At 42.4% G+C, this 21,606-nt stretch overlaps 1 protein-coding gene across 3 annotated transcripts in view; it reads right to left on the bottom strand.

Moving 5' to 3' along the window:
- adamts17 (ADAM metallopeptidase with thrombospondin type 1 motif, 17) overlaps positions 1-21,606 on the bottom strand; it is a 329,457-nt gene that overhangs the window by 117,578 nt on the left and 190,273 nt on the right. For all 3 annotated transcript variants that reach the window (XM_051711565.1, XM_051711576.1, XM_051711587.1), the window contains one exon: positions 9,374-9,533. In XM_051711565.1, the coding sequence (XP_051567525.1) occupies positions 9,374-9,533 (160 nt within the window). The remainder of the gene's footprint in view (positions 1-9,373; positions 9,534-21,606) is intronic.

The raw sequence follows: 21,606 nt of genomic DNA, 5'->3' as shown, positions 1-21,606 counted from the left end.
GTATCTTCACTTGTGGATTATTATCTGAACTGTGTTTACCTGTGTATTACATACCTGGTTCCAGCAGCCATCACTCCTGCCCGTGTGGATCGGCATCGTCATCATTATCACCACATTGACTGTTTGTTTCCCATCTCTCCATCCTCATGTGGATTTATTCTGATTGAGGGGGCCTGGGTAGCTCAGAGGGTATTGATGCCACCCCTGGAGTCGTGAGTTTGAATCCAGGGTGTGCTGAGTGACTCCAGCCAGGTCTCCTAAGCAACTAAATTGGCCCGGTTGCTAGGGAGAGTAGAGTCACATGGGGTAACTTTCTCATGGTTGCAATTAGTTGTTCTCACTCTCGATGAGGTGCGTGGTAAGTTGTATGTGGATCGCGGAGAGTAGCATGAACCTCCACATGCTGGGAGTCTCTGCGGTGTCATGCACAAGAGCCATGTGATAAGATGTGTGGATTGACTGTCTCAGAAGTGGATGCAACTGAGAATTGTCCTCCTCCACCTGTATTGAGGTGAGTAACCGCGCTACCACGAGGACCTACTAAGTAGTGGGAATTGGGCATTCCAAATTGGGAGAAAAGGGGATAAAAAAATACAAATAAATAAATAAACTGAACTGATTATTCACTGCATCCTTGAGTCTTTCTGTTGTTCCCTGACAGAACAATCTGGCCAAAGATGGACCCAGCAGAGAATATCTCACTGCATGAGGCAGTCATTCAGCAGGGGGCGATCCTCGAATGTCAACAGAGTCATCTAAACCAGAGGGTTCACGCTCTAAAAGAGATGGCGGAACGCATAGGTGAGATAACATCGCTACTACAACATCTGCGCATCATTCCCAGCACCGGTCCTACCAATACGGATACCATCTGCATCATTCCTCCTGCACCCGTTCCTCCAGCAGCCATTACTCCATCCAGGTTTCACAAGCCCCATCTAAACCCTCTGGCACCATATTCCAGTGAGCCTAAATCCTGCCGATCCTTTTTATCTCAATGTTCACTGGCATTTGCTCTCCACCCATCCTCATTTCCCAATGAGGAGGCCAAAGTAGCTTTTGTGGTGTCTCTCCTCTTGGGGCAGGCTCACGAATGGGGAATGGTGGTCTGGGACAATCAACACCAGTGCTTGTCCTTCCACACCTTCTCTGAGGAACTTTGTAAGATATTTGATCGAGCTGCCACCGGTCCGGAAGCAGCCAGAGAGCTGTCAAAACTATGTCAAGGGAACCTGTCTGTGTCCGATTATTCTATCGAATTCCATACTCTGGCAGCCCCGTGTGGTTGGAACGAGCAGGCACAGTGGTATCGGTTCCTGAATGGGCTCTCTAATTCTGGAAGGACGAGATTTACTCTCATGATCTCCCCAAGAGCCTTGACGGGTTGGTGGATTTTACAATTTGGGTGAACAACCAACTTGCTTTGAGACGTCGGCATCGCAAGGCAAACTCTTTCAGAGAGGTTCCTGTTTTGTCAGCCCGGGCACGTTCTCTGTCCAGTCTACCCAAACCCGTGTCAGCTGAAGAGCCCATGCAGGTTGGGTTAGCTCGACTATCCATCCAAGAATGCCAAAAATAACTCGTAAATGGCCTCTGTCTGAACTGCGGTCAACCTGGTCATAGACTAAACTCCTGTCCGTTAAAAGACCATGCTCACCAGTAGATGAGGGGTTTCTGGTGAGTGGAACATCCTTGGTGAAATCCTCCAGATGTAAGACCTTACTCCCTGCTTGACTGCAGTTTAACAGATAAGTCCATTCTTGTCTGCCCTTATCAACTCTGGAGCTGAAGGTAACATTCTGGATTCTTAATGGTATCCAAATGGTCTATTCCTCTCACTCCTCTCAGAGAACCCATCCCTGCCAACACCCTCTGTTGAACATCTCTCACCACGATCACACACACCACCGCTCCCCTCATCCTCACCATCTCAAGGAATCACGTGGAAGAGATCAGGTTTCTGGTCATCAGGTCACCTTCGGCTCCTGTAGTGCTCAGGCATCCGTGGTTGGTAACCCACAATCCACATTTGAATTGGTCAGAGAATAATGTTATGTCTTGGAGTCCTTACTGTTTGTCACAATGTCTTATCTCTGCTCTCTCCTCTGTCTTGTCTTGTTCCATGTCACAGGAGGAGCCAGCAGACCTCACCTGAGTACCCAAAGTTTACCACGACCTGAGGGTGTGTTAAGCAAGTCCCGGGCTGCTTCTCTGCCTCCACATCACCCATACGACTGTGTGATAGACCTGCTTTCTGGCACTTCTCCACCTCGAGGCAGTCTCTGTTCGCTCTAGGTGCCTGATAGGGAGGTCATGGAGAAGTACATCAGTGATTCTCTGACAGCAGGTATCTATCCTCTTCTCTGGCGGGGATGGGGTTCTTTTTCGTGGGGAAGAAGGATTGCTCCTTAAGACCCTGCATAGATTATCGGGGACTGAATGACATCACAGTAATGAACCTTTATCCTTTGCCGTTGATGTCTTCGGCTTTCGAACTCATGCAGGGCCACCTTCTTCATGAAGTTGGACCTGCACAATGCTTACCACCTGGTCCGGATAAGAGAGGGGGATGAATGGAAGACAGCCTTCAACACACCCACTGGGCACTTCAAGTATTTGGTCATGCCCTTTGGTCTGTCCAACGCCCCGGCCATCTTCCAAGTACTCGTCAATGACATGCTCCGGGACATGGTCAGAAAATTTGTGTTCGTCTGTTTAGATGATATTTTGATATTCTCACGTAACATCAATGACCATGTCTAGCACGTCAGGCAAGTGCTTCAGCAGCTGTTAGAGAATCGACTGTTCGTAAAGGTGGAGAAGTGCGAGTTCTATGCTCATTCAGTTTCGTTCCTGGGGTTGATCCTGTGGTGAACAGTCAGACCAGATGACATTCCAGGACCCAGTTTATGGCAGAGCCCCTCTGTAACTGTCAAAGAAAACAAGAGTGGCTCCATTTTGATTGGATCGTGGCAGGACCAACACAAACAAATGCCAAGCACAGCCGTCAGATAAGCTGCTTAGACAACTACCAGGTACTTCGGTAAGTAAGGCCTGGACCTTACAACACATTGAAAAATCTTCTCATTGGTCAATGAGTGGTTCCTTAGCAACCTCTCAAACACCCCATCCTAAAGACAGAGAGAAGGGAGGGTGAGCCACACTGTGTGGACCCCCTTTTGATCTCAGCAGCTGATCATAACCCTGAAACAAGAAGCCCCAAACTGAAATCTCCTCATCAAGAAGGTATAAAGCATCCTTACAAGAGCCACACCTTTGTTCTGAGTTCCCGGCTATTTGAGTTTGGGAACAGAATAATAATCAATGTCCTTAGTCCCTGTCCAGAGGGTCATTAACAGGATACACTTCTAAAACACCTCTGTTCTGGTCTCACTCTAAGAGAGAGAGAGGCAATAACAAAATAATAATCAACGTAATACAAACAAAAAGTAATACAAACCATCCAACGTGCTAAGTCTCTGCTTCACAGAGAGAGAGAGAGAGAGAGAGGATAACAGATCACCCAATGTTCTTAGTGTCCATCCGAAAGACAGAAGAAGATTGACCAAGTACTGAGTCTCACTACAAGAGACTATTGCAATGGCAAGTTCAGAATCCCTATACCAGGGAGATAACTACAGCGACAATGTTTAGCTCTGACGAGCAAACCCTCTCTTCAAGGTTCGTGCATCTGCGTGTTACAGATGATGAATCTTGCACAGACATAAGGGCTGTATATCTGCGTGTTCCAGATTGCAAAACCCTCTTGGTGCTAGCGGGAGATCAGCATTCCTCAGCTCCTTCATGTTCAAGGCTGTTGGATCAGAATCCAGCTCCTTCCCCACTGTAACATGGCCCTGAGCACCAGTAGAAGACGTCGTCTTCAATGAACTCATCGATCGATCAAGGATGTAAATATCACTACTAAACCTCTTTCGTGAGACCATGGCATGTGCTTACAATCAGTTTATGATTTTCTAATGTTTGGATTACATAATGTGTGTATCAAATGTCTAGCAAATATTAGAGTTATTTGTTTAAATAGAAATAAGGTTTTCACCTTATTAATTAACAGAGAAACAGCCATTTATCTTTCCATAAGATAATAGTCGTACTTTGCCATTGCTACATCCAATTCAACCGCTTGCATCTTTCCATCCTATGCACTATTATTTATCTATTCATTTATATAATTCTTTAACATATTAGTACCATTTTGTGGTTTTTGTTAGTTATTCTTGTTTATCTTTTTGTAAATAAAACTCATTTTATTACAACTGTGTGTTCCTTGTGTTGATGATACAGAAGAGCTCTAAAGTTTAGGCCGAATTTTACGAATTCTTCAGATTAATCAGATGACCGACTCCAATATACATATTTCTTTTACTGTTAAGGTGAAAATCCTTAGCTGGTGCCCTGAGGATGGAGGGAGGGGCCGTCTGATATTAATTACACACACACACACACACACACACACACACACACATACACTTTAAGTGAAGTGTGATCAAAAATCACCACATATTTTGGTGTCATGTGTGAGGCCCAGTTCATTTCAATTGGTACCAGGGTGATTCTCACTACAATCCTCTCACCTGACAGTACCTGAATGGACCCCGATAAGGTCAAGGCCTTGGTGGATTGGCTGACCCCAGACTCCTGCAAGGCGGTCCAGTGGTTTTTGGGGTTCGCCAATTTCTATCGCCGGTTAATTTGGAAATTCAGCCAGATAGCTGTACCTCTGACGAGCCTTACCTACACCAGGAGGTTTGGTCCATGCAGGCTCAGGCTACGTTTCTAAAACTTAACTGCTTCTTTGTTTCAGCCCCCATTTTGATTAATCCTGATCCATCTCGCCAGATTGTGGTGGAGGTTGATGCATTGGAGTTGGGGGTATTTTGTCCCAGAAGTCTCCCTCAGACAGGAGGTTGCACCCCTGCGTTTACTTAACTCATCACCTTTCTCCAGCAGAACGAAATTACGACACTGGTAATCATGAGTTACTGGCTGTCAGGTTGGCGTTGGAGGGGTTGGGGGTTCCGACTAAATTCCAGGCAGCCTCGTTGGGCACTATTCTTTGGAAGGCTCAATTTTACGATCTCTTATTGTCCCGGTTCGAAGAATGGTAAGCCCGACACACTTTCATGCTCTTTTGAAGCCTCATCTTTGTCCTCTCCAGATACCATTCTCCCATCCTCCGTGATGGTTGTAGCGGTGTCTTGAGAGGTAGAGGCTAAAGTCCGCTCAGCTTTACGTAACATCAACATTCCCATGGGGTGTCCAGCAAACCTATTTGTTCCTGAATCGGTCTGAACGCACGTCCTATGCTGGGGTCATTCCTTGGATCTTGCCTGCCACCCGGGAGCTGCTCGAACCCAGGCGTTAGTTAAGCAGCGGTTCTGGTGGCCTTCGCTTGCACAGGATGTCCGTGAGTTTGTTTCGGCCTGTTCGGTTTGTGCCTGCTGCAAGTCTTCCAGTCAGCCTCCTGTGGGGCTCCTTCAGCTGCTACCAGTCCCCTCAAGACCCGACGCTGTTGTTCCGTCTGTGCAAGCTTCCTCCAGAGATGTCGTCGCACCTGGAGGGTCACCAGAGAAGCCTTAGGACTGGTGTTCGGAACAAAGTTTCGGTGGACCGTCACCGTTCTAAGCCCCCAGTTTACATGTGTGGTCAGAGGGGATGTCTATCTTATCTATTTTATCTATAAATTATCTAATTTGTTGAACAATTTCCCATCTTTAAGGTGCTTAGTCTGGTGGCGGTTCGACTTGACTCAAATTACCCCCCCCCCTTTTGAAACGTATCCACTCTGTGTTCCACGTATACAAAATCAAACCCGTTGTCCGTTCCCCGATGCCCCTGTCCCTCCACCTCCTCGCCTGATCAAGGAGGCTCCAGCCTACTCAGTTACGTGTCTTTTGGATGTGAGGCAGAGGAGCAGAGTTATCAGTATCTGGTAGACTGGAAGGGTTACGGTTCAGAGGAAAGAATCTGGGTTCCGGACCGCGACATCCTGGATTCCGCTGTCATTGACTGTCATGGTTCTGGTGAGTCTGTCTGGTGTTTCCCTGCGTGTCTGCATGTTTATGTATTTCCTGGTGTTTCCCACGCATGAGCAGGGTGATTAGCGTTTCCTTGGAAACGCTCATTCGCGCCGCTCACAAGTTAATTATCACCAGCTGATGCTCATTTGCCTTGCCTATTTATACACTTGTGATTTCCGGACTCAGTGCCAGATTGTTCGTTTGTTTCATGTCGCGGTCTGGCCAGCCTGTTTATCCTGTAAGTTTGTTTCTACCTGTGTTTCCTCTGCCCATTGTGTTCCACCGCAGATGGAAATGGTGTGTGGACCTCTGCCCTGTGGATTTTACCTTGTGGATTATTAACTGAACTGTGCTTACCTGTGGATTACTTACCTGGTTCCAGCCGCTATTGCTCCTGCCCACGTTGTTTCTACCTGTGTTTTCCTCTGCCTGGTGTGTTCCCACCGCAGATACCGGTGTGTGGACCTCTGCCCTGTGGATGTTCACTTGTGGATTATTATCTGAACTGTGTTTACCTGTGGATTAATTACCTGGTTCCAGCAGCCATCGCTCCTGCCCGCATTGATCGACATTGTCATCATTATCTCCACATTGACACATTTGTTTCCCATCTCGCCATCCTCATGTGAATTCATTCTGTTCTGCCCTGTGTGTTTGTCAATAAACTGAACTGATTATTCACTGCATCCTTGGGTCTTTCTGTCATTCCCTGACACTCTTAGATGGTCTGAGTTCATTTCATAATGTATTACTGCACCATAAAGAGAGATATTACATGCATATTTCATAACAATATTCAAGGCAAGGCAAGGCAATAACTGAATTGAATTAATTGAATGGCAATATGGAATTGAATTTTAAAGTGCAATGATCACAGTTATTTCATTATTACATAATCAAGCAATATTAAATCACAGTGACAGGCCTAAGTGTTGAAAGCGTTTCTCTGAAATCTCCCTTTTTCCTCTCATACCAGTAATTATTAGTTTTAGGGCTCTAACTAGAAAACTGTAATCACATAGCTGTGCTGACCATCACAGACATGCAGTGTCACAAGCACAGCTGGACAGCACACCTCTGCCTGCTTGCTTTCTGCCAACATTTCATCTTGAGCTCCATATTCCCAAACAAAAATCAACAGGTGTTTCAACTGAATTAATGAGAACTTCAGAAGAATTACAAACTTCTGATAAGCTTATAATTAAAGCAGTATCACTCGAGCAAGAGTGCTGTTATGGCCATAATTCAGCACTGCTGTGATTCGGCCATAGGTTCATATATTCAGCCGTGCTGATATATGGACAAAACAGCATGATTGCAATTGTGATAGTTTTTATAGAAGAGCTCAACAGAAAAGTAAATAAATAACCAAGGAAAACCTAAGGACTGTCCCCACAAAAGGCACTTGTGTGTGGAACTACTTTCTTAAGCCACGGATCAGAACCTGATAGTTCATAAGATGTGGCCAAGTCTATGTTACTAATTCAAAAGCTTCACTTTATAACTAGTAACAAAGGCTTGGGCTGATTCTAACAAGTTATTTGAGTGTGTGTGTGTGTCCCTGATTATTTTATGGGAGCAAGTCACTGTACTGGCACTTTATACGGTTGCCGGTTCACAATACTCATTCACTACAGAAACCTTACTCTCCTCCACCATGTTGAAAGTTTGAATCTTCTCCCAACTTCTCTCGGGTATCTGGAAAGCACCCTGAGTGTGTGCGATAACTCTGTCGCGACTCTCAGCTGTGATAGGTGCTATTATGACTCCTTTATCAGGACTCTTTGAACACCTCTCATTCAGTCAGATTTGAGGATCGGAACTAACTGTTGTATAATACTTAATAACAGACTAATGATTTAAATTTTAAATAATACCAAGCTATAGAAAATCAGCTTTTTTTTAATCAAATTGTTTAATATGTTTATAGGAGTATTGGTTATTCATGTTTTTAAGACATTACAGACAGACAGCTGATTTTCTGTAACGCTGATTTGGAACAATGTGTTTTGGGAAAAGCACAAAAAATATATACAAATAAAAATTATTTTACTTGATTTTACTTTTATGTTACAATGTTTTTTCTGCTTTGACAACAAATTATTAATGCTCTCTCTTTGCACTGTCAAACAAACAAGTGATAGCCAGTGCTGAAGCATTTTACTAATCAGGGCTGCGTTTCTCAAAAGCATTGTAAGCTTAAGTTGATCATAGAAAGCATTGGCGCCAATGGTTTCTACGATCTATTTAGGAAACGCAGCCCAGAACTTAGCATAATTAATACTGATTCAAATAATGGCCAGCATCATCCAATCACTGTCAACCATGCTTAAATTAAATTTAGCATTATCAATTCTGAATCTAAGCACTAATTACCATTATCCGATGTCTGCCATCACGTTGAGTGGTGCAAACATAATCTGCAGCCTGAAACTGAACTTTTGATCACAAGTTTGGAGTGAATATACTTGGCTACATAGGAAAGCTATAGGATACTCCCTAATTAGTGAATGACTTAACCTCCAGTGCATTGTCCGATTGCACTGGTCTCAGAACAGTTCGAAATGCACCTTATTTTCATCCTAACTCTATATACAGACTTTGAAAGCAACATTTTCCAGCTTTTGGAAGCACCCATTGATTCTGATATTGGATATAGGATTTCTAAGGTAAGTTAGGCTCATTGTCCTTGCATGAGATCACAGTGTTTAGCAGGGTGCCGTTTCACGATAAATCGCTGGGCATCTGCTGTACAATGGGGTAAACCTGTCTAATTTCTGGATGGGAGACATCCTGGGGAAAGCTAAGGTTGCTGCTGGAAGAGGTATTAGGGAGGCCAGCAGAGGGTGCTTACCCTGTATTCTGTGTGGGTCCTCATGCCCCAGTATAGTGACTGGGACACTATACTGTAAAAAGCCACCATCTCAGGATAAGATGTTAAGTTGAGGTCCTGACTCTCTGTGGTCAATAAAAATATCAAGGCACTTCTTGTAATGAGTAGGGGTGTAACTCTGGTGTCCTGGCCAACTTTGCCCATTGGCCTTTATCCACCATGGCTTCCTAATAATCCCCTATACATATAAATTGGCTACATTGCTGTACTATCCTCTTCACCAATAGCTGGTGGGTGTTCTGGCATACTATGGCTGCCGTTGCATCATCCAGGTGGATGCTGCACACTGGTGGTGGTGGAGAAGTTTCCCCTGCTACGATGCAAAGTGCTTTGAGTGAGTAGAAAAGCGCTATATAAATGTAAGGAATAAAAGGAACAAATACTCAGTGATGTGAGTGAGAACCCAGAGGGATTGTGGTTAATGTGTGGTGACACTGACCTCCGCCACATCGCACACTGCAGTCCTCCCAGCTGCTGTGAGTCCACAGAAACATGTGTTCTGGTTCTTTAACAATCTCGCTGCTGTTCTTTTGGGACTGGTTCAGGGCAACAGTGTACTCATAGTGTATCCCATACGTCTGATCGTGGAACAAAAGAACCTGAGAGCAGATGGAATCTCAGTGAGAACCCTTTTGGTTTAATACATTAAAATTATACCACATTTTTGGTTGTTTGGTTGATGGGTGTTGGGGTGAAATAGTTAACATATGATATGCTCTATTTCAAGATAATTATTAATTTTTAGACTACACCACAGAAGTGACACTTTTTAATTGTATTTTTAAAAAAATTGACATTGATACAATCATAAAATATATTATATATGGCTTTCTGGAATATTTTATTCTGAATAGTCCACAACAGTTTGCAGTCAAATATTTTTGTATAATGTTTAGTTAAGTGTTTTGGGCTCCTCCCATGGGAATTTTATTTTGATAAGAATTTGCACTGTGCAAAAGAGCAGACATTTTAGTTCTTATTGCACAACTCCCTCAGCCATTAGGTTTCATGTTACTGCTGCTTCACTTTGTTTATTGTTTACTTTGCAAGCATCGTCTGTGAGTAAGTAATACAAAATATATAAAACTGAGAACTTGTCTCTTAATTTATTTAGTTTTAAGAATGTTTCAATACCTTAAGATGTTTTGTATAATTAATTGCTCAGCTGTTAGCTCTCTCAGCATTTGGAATTATTTGTATTTGTCACTAAAAGCCTCATTAATAATTTCAATATTATTCAACTGAAATTGGAGTAAACATAAGGAGTTTTTGGAAAACTACATCCTGGCTCCAGTCTTTATTTGAATGGAGTTTGGCTTGCTGATGAATTGTGTTCACACACATAGACACATGAGGAAAGCAGTCCAGTGAATTTTTTTTTTGCAGAAGCATATAGCAGCAAGAAGCAAGCATTATGGCGGAGAGGTATCCGAAAGACACCACACCAGATAAAACACAGAGCAAAAGTGACAAAACATCTTACACATCCTCGCAACATTCAAGATAAATAAGATCATCATCAAGGTCTTCAGTGGGTGCTGCTGCAGCATTTGCAAGAGCTAAGGAAGGGTTGAGAAAGGGTGATGAGCTTTACGATAGGGCTGCACGATTTGTGTTCCGTCGATCTGAACTGCGATTAGGATAGACAAAACATTTTTTGAATGCTTTTCACATGTTCAACTGCCAAAAGTCTACTGGGTTTTCACACTTGAGTCCTCTTATAAATAACCAAACAGACCTTTTTTTTATTTTTTATTCACCCACAAACAAATAAATATATAAACAGTGAAACAAAGACAAAACACAGTCTTCTTCATATTAAAATTGTACCCATCCACCGTGTACCAGTTTTTGTCCATTTTGTGATAGGTTCTCTGTCCACTAATCATCATAATCGGTTTTTGAAACCCAGTCAACTTGAATATTAGGGATGCTCCAATCAGGATTTTAACATCCAACACCAATCTCCAATTTTCTTTTCATCTAATCGTCCGATACTGATCATTTAACTTTTTATCAGCAGCTCTGTCAAAACTGGTTATATGTAGGTTTTCTGCTCAATTTGTCACTGTTAACTGAATTTGGTAATACCATAGTTGTTGCCTAATTTTTGCTGTCAAAAATACGGTTGGTTGGTTGAATAATTAAATAAACACAAAATATTCCATTTTACTCTTTACTCTAGGCCTTAAAAACAAGTAGGCTTATACAAACTATTCTCTATGGTATATAAGATAGTCCTAAAGAACAAGGCTTAATGGCAAAATGAAGTTGAACTGATAACCCATTGGTGTAATTAAATTTAAAGTGAAAGATTTGGTTAGTTTGTCACCATTTCATTTAATTATTTTTATTCATTATTATATTTAATTTAACAATGCATCATATTATAGTTTCTAAAAATTTATATAGATGTATTATATGTAAGTGCCTTCCTTTTCATTTTGTTGGATGTTGGTAATATTAGTTCTGCTTTTCACTGCTCTGAAAACACTGTAATAATGTTCTAACTTAATATAGACTGGACAGAGCAGTGCAAATAAACTTTGAAGTGAGCAGACTATTTATTTTATTAAACAGATTTAATAATCGCACTAGGTCATATCGCAGTTTACATTTTATTTAAATAAATTGTGCAGCCCTACTTTATGACAGAAGCAGTGGTGGCTCAGCAGTTAAAGGCTCTGTGTTATTGACCAGAAAGTCAGGGGTTCAAGCCCCAACACTGCCAAAATGCCACTGTTGGGCCCTTGACCCTATCTGCTCCAGGGGTGCCATATCATGGCTGACCCTGCACTCTGACCCCAGCTTAGCTGGGATATGTAAAAACAAAGAAATTTCACTGTGTATATATGAAAAATGTATAATACAATAATGTGACAATAATAAAGGTTTTCTTCTTCTTAAATTCAGTGGTGTAGCAAGTTCCTCAGAAACTTTAGGCATGATGGTATTAGTGAAGTATTTTGCATGGTGAGAGCTAGTGAGCTGTGGCTTAACACACTATGATTACCACCCTGAAAGTTACAGAGCCTCTTTCATTAACACAATCAAAGACTTGGGTTTAACTGCTGGTGAGGAGTTAGACTGGTTGTCAAAGTGGCTTGGTAAATAATCTTCTGAATATGTCAGCGATCTCAGGGCAGTCCACATAGGAAATCCAGACTCTGCTCTAAAAATGGTCTGGAACAGACTTGATGAATGTTACAGCTCCCCTGATGTTCTTGAAAGTGCTCTTTTTAAGAAGTTAGACAGCTTTCCCAGTATTTAGAGCACAAACATCCATAAACTAAAAGAGCTTGGAGATCTTTTAATGGGGCTGCTCTCAGCCAAGCTAGATGTCTTCCAACCAGGCTGAACCTATTTAGACACCACTCATAGCATAAGGCCAATAGTTGAAAAACTACCTTCAAGCTTACAAGAAAAATTGATTTCTCAGAGCTCAAAGTTCAAAGAAGAATTTGGTGTCTCTTACCCTCCATTTTCCTTCTTTACCCAGTTCATCTGCCATCTTCCAAAAACATGTAACGATCCCAGCTTTGCTTTTTCTAGCAGTGGCCGTCCACAGTATGAAGGACTCCCTTCAAAATGCATTCTCTTCAAAACACCAGTGTCAGTACACAAAACTGAAATCTACTGATGGATCTCAAAACAAAGCACCCTTCAAAGACGATCCAACTAAACACTGTCCCATTCACAATAAGCCCCATGCTCTAAGAAAATATTGAGGCTTCAGATTAAAGACCACAGAGGAGCGAAAAGCTTACATGAAAGAGCAAGAGATCTGCTTCGAGTGCTTCACATCAACTTCACATTTTACCCGAGACTGCAAAGCCATTCTTTTTTTCCTATTAAATTTTTTTAATTGATTCAAATAGTTGACAAAGAAAAACAAAACAAATACACATTGAATCAACATTTAACTCTCTCTACTACCCCTCCCCCTCCCCAATCACCAACCCCACCCGACCCCCAATGAACATCCTCATGGTCACACATAAGTACACACACACACACACACACACACATACACACACAAAAAAGAAAATAATTATCATACACATCTAAAACTATGCCTCTCTCTCCACAGCCCCTCCCCGAGAGTCCTCCAAAAATTAAAAATAACTGCCCCAATTCCCATCAAATGAATCCCAGGTACCCAGCCTTCTATATGACACCTCCTTGAAAGCAGCCACCCTCCCCATCTCCGCACACCACTCCCGAAATGAGGGCGCTCCATCTGACTTCCATCCCCTTAAAACAATCTGTCTGCCTGTCAAACACTGGTCAGAACCCATTTTTTTGTGTTTATCCCCTATATTGATGACCACCTAAAATACAGAGTCTGGGGCAAAACGAAACCTGAGTGCCCAACACCTCACACACAAAACTCCTTCAACCAAACCTTCAACCAAAATTCTTGGACCTTAACACACCCCCAAAAAACATGGGTTGTGTCTCCATCTTCTGACTGGCATCGCCAGCAGGTGGGTGTGTCTTTAAGACCAAGCCTATACAATCTAGAGGGGGTCCAATAGAATCTATGTAAAATTTTGAATTGCATAAGGCGCACCCTTGCACCTCTAGATACAGACTTGACATTATTTAGAATCCTAGCCCACACTCCCTCCTCCAATACTAAGTTTAAATCTTTCTTCCATAATCTATTGACAGAAGTTAAAGCTCTGTCCCCCAGACACTGAATTAGCAGGTAGTAATACACTGATGCCTCATGACCTTTTCCAAAAGCAGTAATCACCACTCCCAGAGTATCTGCTGCTTTAGTGGGGTGTACGCTACTCCCAAAAATAGTACAAAGCAGATGGCGCAGCTGTAAATACCTAAAGAACTGAGATCTGGGGATCCCAAAATGTTGAACCAAATTTTCAAAGTTTCTCAACACTCCACTCTCATATAGGTCACCAAGCATATTAACCTCCCTCACAATGCACTCTGACCAGCAGAAAGGGGACTTATTAATACATAATTTTGGGTTCAGCCATATGCTCGAGACAACATTTAAATAAATGTACGAATTAAACACTCTGAACACTTTTGTCCATATCGAGTGCAAATGCGAGATAACGGGGTGTAACTTAACTTCTCCAATTAGTTTGATAGAAAGGCTTTGCAGTGGCGAAATAGGGGCAAGAACTTCCTGTTCAATACAAAACCAGGGATGGGATCTCTCAGGTGGAAGCAACCAATGAGCCAAATGTCTGAGACCAAATGCATAATAATAAAACAAAATGTTGGGTAGGCCTAGCCCACCTTTGTCAATCGGCCAGTGTAACTTATTGAAATGTAATCTGGGACGCATACCATTCCAAATGAAGGACTTCGCTATGCTATCAAATTGCTTGAAATAAAGAGAGGGGGACATCTACAGGGAGAGATTGTACTAGGTAGTTGTATTTTGGAATACAATTCATTTAATAGCATTAACCTTCCCAATCATAGATAAATGTAATGAAGCCCACCTGCCCACATCGCTCGAAAACCTTTTTATTAAGGGGTCAAAATTAACTCAAATTTGCTGGGAATAAAATGGCCAAATACTTAATGCCCTGATTGGGCCACTGGAAAACACCCGGCTGAAAAGCCGTCGCTAGGCATTACGCTGTCAGAGCCAAAGCTTCAGATTTAGACCAATCGACTCTGTATCCTGAGAACTTAGAAAAGGAATTAATAATTCTGTGGAGGCAAGGCATAGATCTAGTGGGGTCAGAGACGAATAATAAAATATCATCTGCGTAGAGCAAAAGCTTATGCGCCAAACCTCCCGCCACCACCCCTGGACAATCATCTTCCTTTCTTATCGTGGCTGCTAATGGTTCCAGGGCACAACAATAATGGGAAAAGAGGGCAACCCTGCCGGGTGCCCCTATCTAGAGTAAAATAATCTGAAATTAATCAATTTGTTTGTACCGCCGCTACCGGGTGTCTATAAAGTAACTTAGTCCATCCAATAAAAGTATTCCCAAACCCATATATTTCCAAAATCTTAAAAAGATAATCCCATTCAACCATATCAAACACCTTTTTGACGTCAAGTGAGATGGCAGCAACCGGAGTCTGATCATTCGGAGTCTGATCATTCTCTGCTTTATATATCTAGCCAAAAGCTTCCCTACTTTGTCCCTCGAGTCAAAGTATGACAGTCTTGCCCTGAATAGCCAAAACTCTACCTTCCGCAACAAAATAGTATTATATCTGTATTTCAATCTGGGCCATCAGACGACATTCGGCCCTTCAGCTCTGCCTCGGCACTTTTAATATTCCCTTCCAACTCCACGAGATCTCGTGCTTTGGATTTTTTGGTGAATGAGGCATACTGTATAATCCGACCCCTAAGAACCACCTTAAGTGCCTCCCAAGCCACACCCACAGAGGATACTGAGGACCAGTTGGTCTCCATATAAACATTGATTTCAGCCTTTAACATTTGTTGGAATTCAGGATTTTGTAAAAGGGATACATTAAAGCACCAACTATATGATTTTTATTCTCCGTGTGACAACATCTCTAAACTCACCAGGGTATGATCTGAGACTAAGATGTTTCCAAATTAGCAAACAACAACAGATGAAATGAGGGACTTAGAGATACATATATATATATATATATATATATATATATATATATATATATATATATATATATATATATATAAACTATTCTAGAATAAATCTTATGGACTGATGAAAAGAATGTATAGTCCCTACCAGATGGGTTCAAAAGTCTCCAAATATCTGTAAGACCAAGATTTTTACACATCCTATGAAGCGTCAATGTTGCCCTAGGGGGCTTACACACTTTTGCTTCACTATGATCAAGGACTGAGTCCATCAACAGATTAAAGTCTCCTCCCAATGTTATATCATGAGGGGTGCCAGTGGCTTGCAACATCCCTTCAAGATCTATAAAAAAGCCCTGATCATCAGCGTTAGGTGTGTAAATATTAGCAAAAATCAACATGGTTTTTTGCTAAAACCATAATGACTCTTCCTAATTTATCTTTAGTCTGTTTGAGACATTTGAATTGTAGATGCTTACTTAACAATATAATGACTCCCCTGCTCTTACTCGAGCCAGCACTAAAGAAAACATGTCCACCCCATATCTTCCCAAAATTTTCAGCTTCCTGTGGGGAAAGATGCGTTTCTTGAAGAAACACTATATCATATTTCTTACAATTAAGAAGAGAAATAACCTACCTTCTTTTTATGGGGTGCCCTAACCCATTCACATTCCACATGGAGAGAGACAATCCACTCATATTAACATCTGACATTTTGACATATTAGAAAAAATAGATTGTGTGTCAAAAATGTAATTATTAAGACCACATTCCAACATTAGAGCAACAATCAAACCCCATACATGCACTAGAACAAAAAAAACAGAAAAAAGAAAAACGTGCGCACCAACCGGCGTCCATCCCTCTAAACTCAAACAGTCCATATATATGCCTCAGGAGCCCCTGTGACAACTTTGCTGTCAGACTGCTCAAGTTTGGTGTTTCTATACAAATTTTGTGAGACAGAATTACACAACAGAAGATAATCTATAAAACAAACTCCAGCCAATAGGCGGAATAAACACACAGAATGTGTAGATTCATCCACATAACTGTCCCAAAGGTGTGTTCCTCCACAAAATAAGCTCCAGCCACTAGCGGAACCAGCACAAAAAAAAAAAAAAAGCTGTTCAGTTTCCTCAGGCAGTCAAACGAATGTTCAGTGAGCTGGCCCATTCGACTGCTACATGAGTGCAACAAATGACCCAATCACTCCAATGTCCTGCAAGAAATACTCCACAATACAAACTCCAACCAATAGGAGGCATAAGCACAAAGAACATGCAGATTCATCCACAACACTGTCCCGAAGGAGTGCTATGCCACAAAACAAACTCCAGCCGCTAGGCAGAACCAGCACAAAAAGAAACAAAAAAGGTGCCCAGTTTCCTCGGATGGTCAAGTGAATGTTCAGTGAGTCAGGCCTATTCGGCTGCAATGTGAGTACCACAAAATAACTTACTCCACTGACTTTATGAAGGACATGGCTTGCTGGGGACATGTAAATATTTTGTGGCCATCCTTAGCATCTATTCTTAATTTGGCCGGGAACATCAGTGGAAAAGCAATCTTCCGTTGATGTAAGAATTTCTTGCATTCCTTGAATCGATCATGTTTCTCTCGTCGAATTCGTAAAGTCTGGGAACAGAAAATGTTGTGGTTCTTGCAAGAAAGCCTTTCTTTACTCCTCACCTCACATAACACATGATCTTTATCGGATGATCTCAGAAATTTGGCCAGAATTGATTGTCTCCCTCAGTGGATCGCTGAGCCGGAACTCTGTGAGCTCACTCGATTTCCAACTTATGGCTTGTTATGTCGAGCAGACTCAGAAAGAGCCCATCCAGGAATTCCACCATATTCTGACCCTCTGCTCCCTCAGGAATTCCAACAATTTGGACGTTATTCCGCCAGTTACGATTCTCCATGTCTTCCAACTTTTCCCAGATGTGCTCCAAATCCGCCTTGGTCGCAAGCAGATTAGCAGCTAATTCCCTCTCCAATGACTCCAGATAATCATTCTATTTCTCGACATCCACCACTCTTGTAACCATCTCAGTGAATTTCGTCTCCATGGCAGTAATCGATCGACGTATTACAGCAAGCTCCAAGTCAGCAACGACCATTGTCAGCATTGCCGACACGTTCATCAATTGTCGCCGAATTTCCTTCACTTCATCGGCCAAATCGACTCCCGGGCTTGCGGCCTGTTGCTTGGGGGCTTCAGTTTGAGCATGTTAGTGACTTTTAATGTCTCCAGAGCCCGAGGATTTTTGAATTCTTTGACATATTGTCTTCCTAGGACAGTTAAGAATCAGGGTGTATCAAATCTCATCTTATGACACAAAAAGTATTAAAACTAGGAAAAGTGCGTAGAGGTCACCGTTCACACGTCCGACCCTTGCATGGCGCCATGCAACTACGGGTGCAAGGCCATTCTTAAGTGTGATGAGTGAAAAAGTGACAGCCACAACTCCACTCTGCATCCTGGTCCACCTTCATGGGCACCAAAAAACCCAAATCCTCCATCACATCATGGTGGGGAAGATGCAGGAGAAAAATGTGAGCCCTCTGTGCTCTGAATTTTGTAGAAGTGGTCTTTCAATGAAATCTTGCTTCAAGACCTGTCTTGTCAAAGTGTTTCCTGAGGGGCATCCTGAGAATGCAGTAAGGATGCATGCCATGCTCGGCAATCAGAGCAATAGATCTCTAGCCAAGTCAGTGTTGAGACTTACTCAACAGCAAATCATTCCCTTACAGCTAAAGACCACTTGCGGTGGAGTGATTGAGTGTTTGGGGAGAAGAGCAAATGGCTATCAGATTGAAGCAGCAAATGGTGGAATTAGCCTTATTTTTCCAACATTAATTGAATGAAATGCCTGAAAACCAGGAAGAAATTCCAACACCAGAAGCTGCTCTCCATACACATCTCCTCAAGTGCTAACATCTGAAATCCTAGTTCTGGACCCTGAAGCCCACATCCTCCTGCTGCTTTGGCGAGACTTACTCAGAGCTCATAAAGTGAGAAAGGAAATTAGTGGCCCACACAACACACCCTTCACCCAAAAACTAGATCTTGGATTGGTCTTGGTTGGTGAAGTATGCCTAGGAGATGTGCACAAGCCCAGGGCTTCCAGTTTTAAGACAAACATCTTAGAGAATTGAAGACCCTCAATGTTCAGTAACTGTACAATTCACGTACAACTTAAAGAAAAGATCACCAGCAACTCAAGGGCTCAGCATACTCCTCGTGTCTTACCTTCTGGGTGTACTGATCAGCTTAAAGAAAGAGTGTGTTGCAGTGATGGCAAACATACAACAAATGTTTCACTGTTTTGTTGTGAGGGAAGATCATCGAGATTACTTTTCTGGCACCGTGATAATGACCTCAGCAAGAAGTGATTGAGTACAGGATAAAAGTCCACATGTTCGGCAACAGCCCTTCCCTGGCAGTAGAAATTTACGGCCTGATGCGAGCAGCAGAGCACAGTGCACAGCAACACCGTTCAGACACCAAACACTTTGTGGAGCATGAGTTTTATGTGGATGATGGACTAATTTCCTTGCCAGCTGAAGAGAAAACAATCAACCTGTTAAAGAGTACACAGGCATCCCTCTCTGAATCAAACCTGTGACTGCTCAAGATTGCATCAAACAGTGCAAAAGTACTTCAAGCAGAGTGGCTAAAAGAAGATACTCTGAGAAGCTGAAAAACAAGTTTTCAGCTAACGACCCTGCATCAGTGTGGAGTGGCATGAAACAACTTACGAATTAAAGGACTCCTACCCCCAACCCTGTGGTGGACCAACAACTGGCTGACAACCTGAATGTGTTCTACTGTAGATTTGAAAGGCCCAATCTCATACCCCACACCCACTCTGACCTTCATTTCACACAAACACCTACACCTCCTGCAACCCCCCCTCCTCCACCCTCCTGCTACTCAACCTGCACTTAAGATCTGTGAAGATGATGTGAGCCGCGTCTTTCGACAACAAAGGATAAGGAAAGCACAGGCCCCAGATGGCGATTCACCTACATGTCTTAGATCCTGTGCTAACCAGCTGGCCCCCGTCTTCACACAGACCTTCAATAGATCACTGGAGCAGCGTGAAGTCCCATGCTGCTTCAAATGTTCCACTATCATCCCCATCCCAAAGAAACCAAAAATCACAGGACTTAATGACTACAGACCTGTCGCCCTGACGTCTGTGGTCTTGAAATCATTTGAGAGACTGGTGTTGGCCCACCTGAAGAACATCACTGGATGCTTTCTATATCCCCTTCAATTTGCTTATCGAGCAAACAGGTCTGTGGATGATGCAGTCAACATGGGATTGCATCATATCCTGCAACATCTGGACAGACAAGGGACATATGCAAGGATCCTTTTTGTGGACTTCAGTTAGGCTTTCAACACCATCATCACAGCTATTCTCCGGAATAAATTACACCAACTCTCTGTTCCCATGTCTATCACCAGCTTTCTGACGGACAGGCAGCAGCTTGTGAGACAGGGGAAACTCACTTTCAGCACCTGTACAATCAGCACTGGTGCCCCCGAGGGATGTGTGCTCTCCCCACTACTCTTCTCCATCTACACCAAGGACTGCATCGCCAAGGACCCCTCTGTCAAGCTCCTGAAGTTTGCAGATGACACTACTGTCATCGGCCTCATCCGAGATGACGAGGAGTCTGCATACAGAAGGGAGGTTAAATAGCTGTCTGTCTGGTGCAGTCAAAACAACCTTGAGCTGAACACACTCAAAATGGTGGAGATGATTGTGGACTTTGAACACCCCAACACTGACCCCCCTCACCATTCTAAACAGCACTGTGGCAGCAGTGGATCATTCAGGTTCCTGGGCACTACCATCTCACAGGACCTGAAGTGGGAGACCCACATTGACTCCATTGTGAAAAAGGCCCAGCAGAGGTTGTACTTCCTTTGCCAGCTGAGGAAATTCAACCTGCCACAGGCGCTGCTGATACAGTTCTACTCAGCAGTCATTGAGTCTGTCCTCTGCACTTCAATAACTGTCTGGTTTGGTTCAGCTACGAAATCAGACATCAGAAGACTACAAAGGACAGTTCGGACTGCTGAGAGGATTATTGGTTGCCCCCTGCCCCCCTTCAAGAACTATACACTTCCAGAGTGAGGAAAAATGCTGGAAAAATCACTCTGGACCCCACTCACCCTGCCCACTACCTTTTTGAACTGTTGCCTTCTGGCCGACGCTTGAGAGCTCTGAGCACCAGAACCGTTAGGCACAGGAACAGTTTTTTCCCTAAGGCTATCCATCTCATGAACAGCTAAATTGACAATTGAGCAATAACTATGTGCAATACACAGTTTAGTCTTCATATATTTATCCAGCACATCCAACCTTTTCTGCCATTTCATTCCTCTGAGAAAAAAAAACAACATTTGCACTGTACATAACAGATTTGTATTTACACTGTACATAACAGATTGTATTAGATTTGCACTACCCATGTGTATGTGTGTATGTATGTATTTGTGTGTCTGTACATACTGTATGTGTATAATTATTTTTTATTTTTTATTATTATCTATGTCTTGCTGCTGTTTTTGTATTGTTTTTGTATTGTTGTACACTGGAAGCTCCTGTCACCAAGACAAATGCCTTGTATGTGTAAGCATACTTGGCAATAAAGCTCATTCTGATTCTGATTCTGATTCCCACCTGAAGATCATGCAAGAGACAACAAAGACCTATACTACCGGTCAAAAGTTTAGGGTCACTTACTCATTCTTTATTATTATTATTTTTCAAATTTAAGGATAATAGGAAAGTCATCAAAATTATGGAAGAACAGAAATGGAACTATAGGAATTGTGTTGTGACTAAAAAAATAAAAAATAAATCAAAACTATGTTATATTTTAGCATCTTCATGTACTCTTGACATTTTCTCAACCATCTTCTTGAGGTATCACCTTGGGATGCTTTTTAAACAGTATTGAAGGAGTACCCAACAATACTGGGCACTTATTAGCTACTTTTCTTAATTATTTGGTCCATCATCCATTTCAAAAACTTTTTTTTTATTTTAAATAAAATTTTAGTA

The sequence above is a fragment of the Myxocyprinus asiaticus genome, chromosome 1 (assembly GCF_019703515.2).
Source record: "Myxocyprinus asiaticus isolate MX2 ecotype Aquarium Trade chromosome 1, UBuf_Myxa_2, whole genome shotgun sequence".
NCBI classification, from domain to species: Eukaryota; Metazoa; Chordata; class Actinopteri; order Cypriniformes; family Catostomidae; genus Myxocyprinus; species Myxocyprinus asiaticus.
Note: the sequence above shows the minus strand (reverse complement) of the source record. Positions and strands in the feature narration are given on the sequence as shown.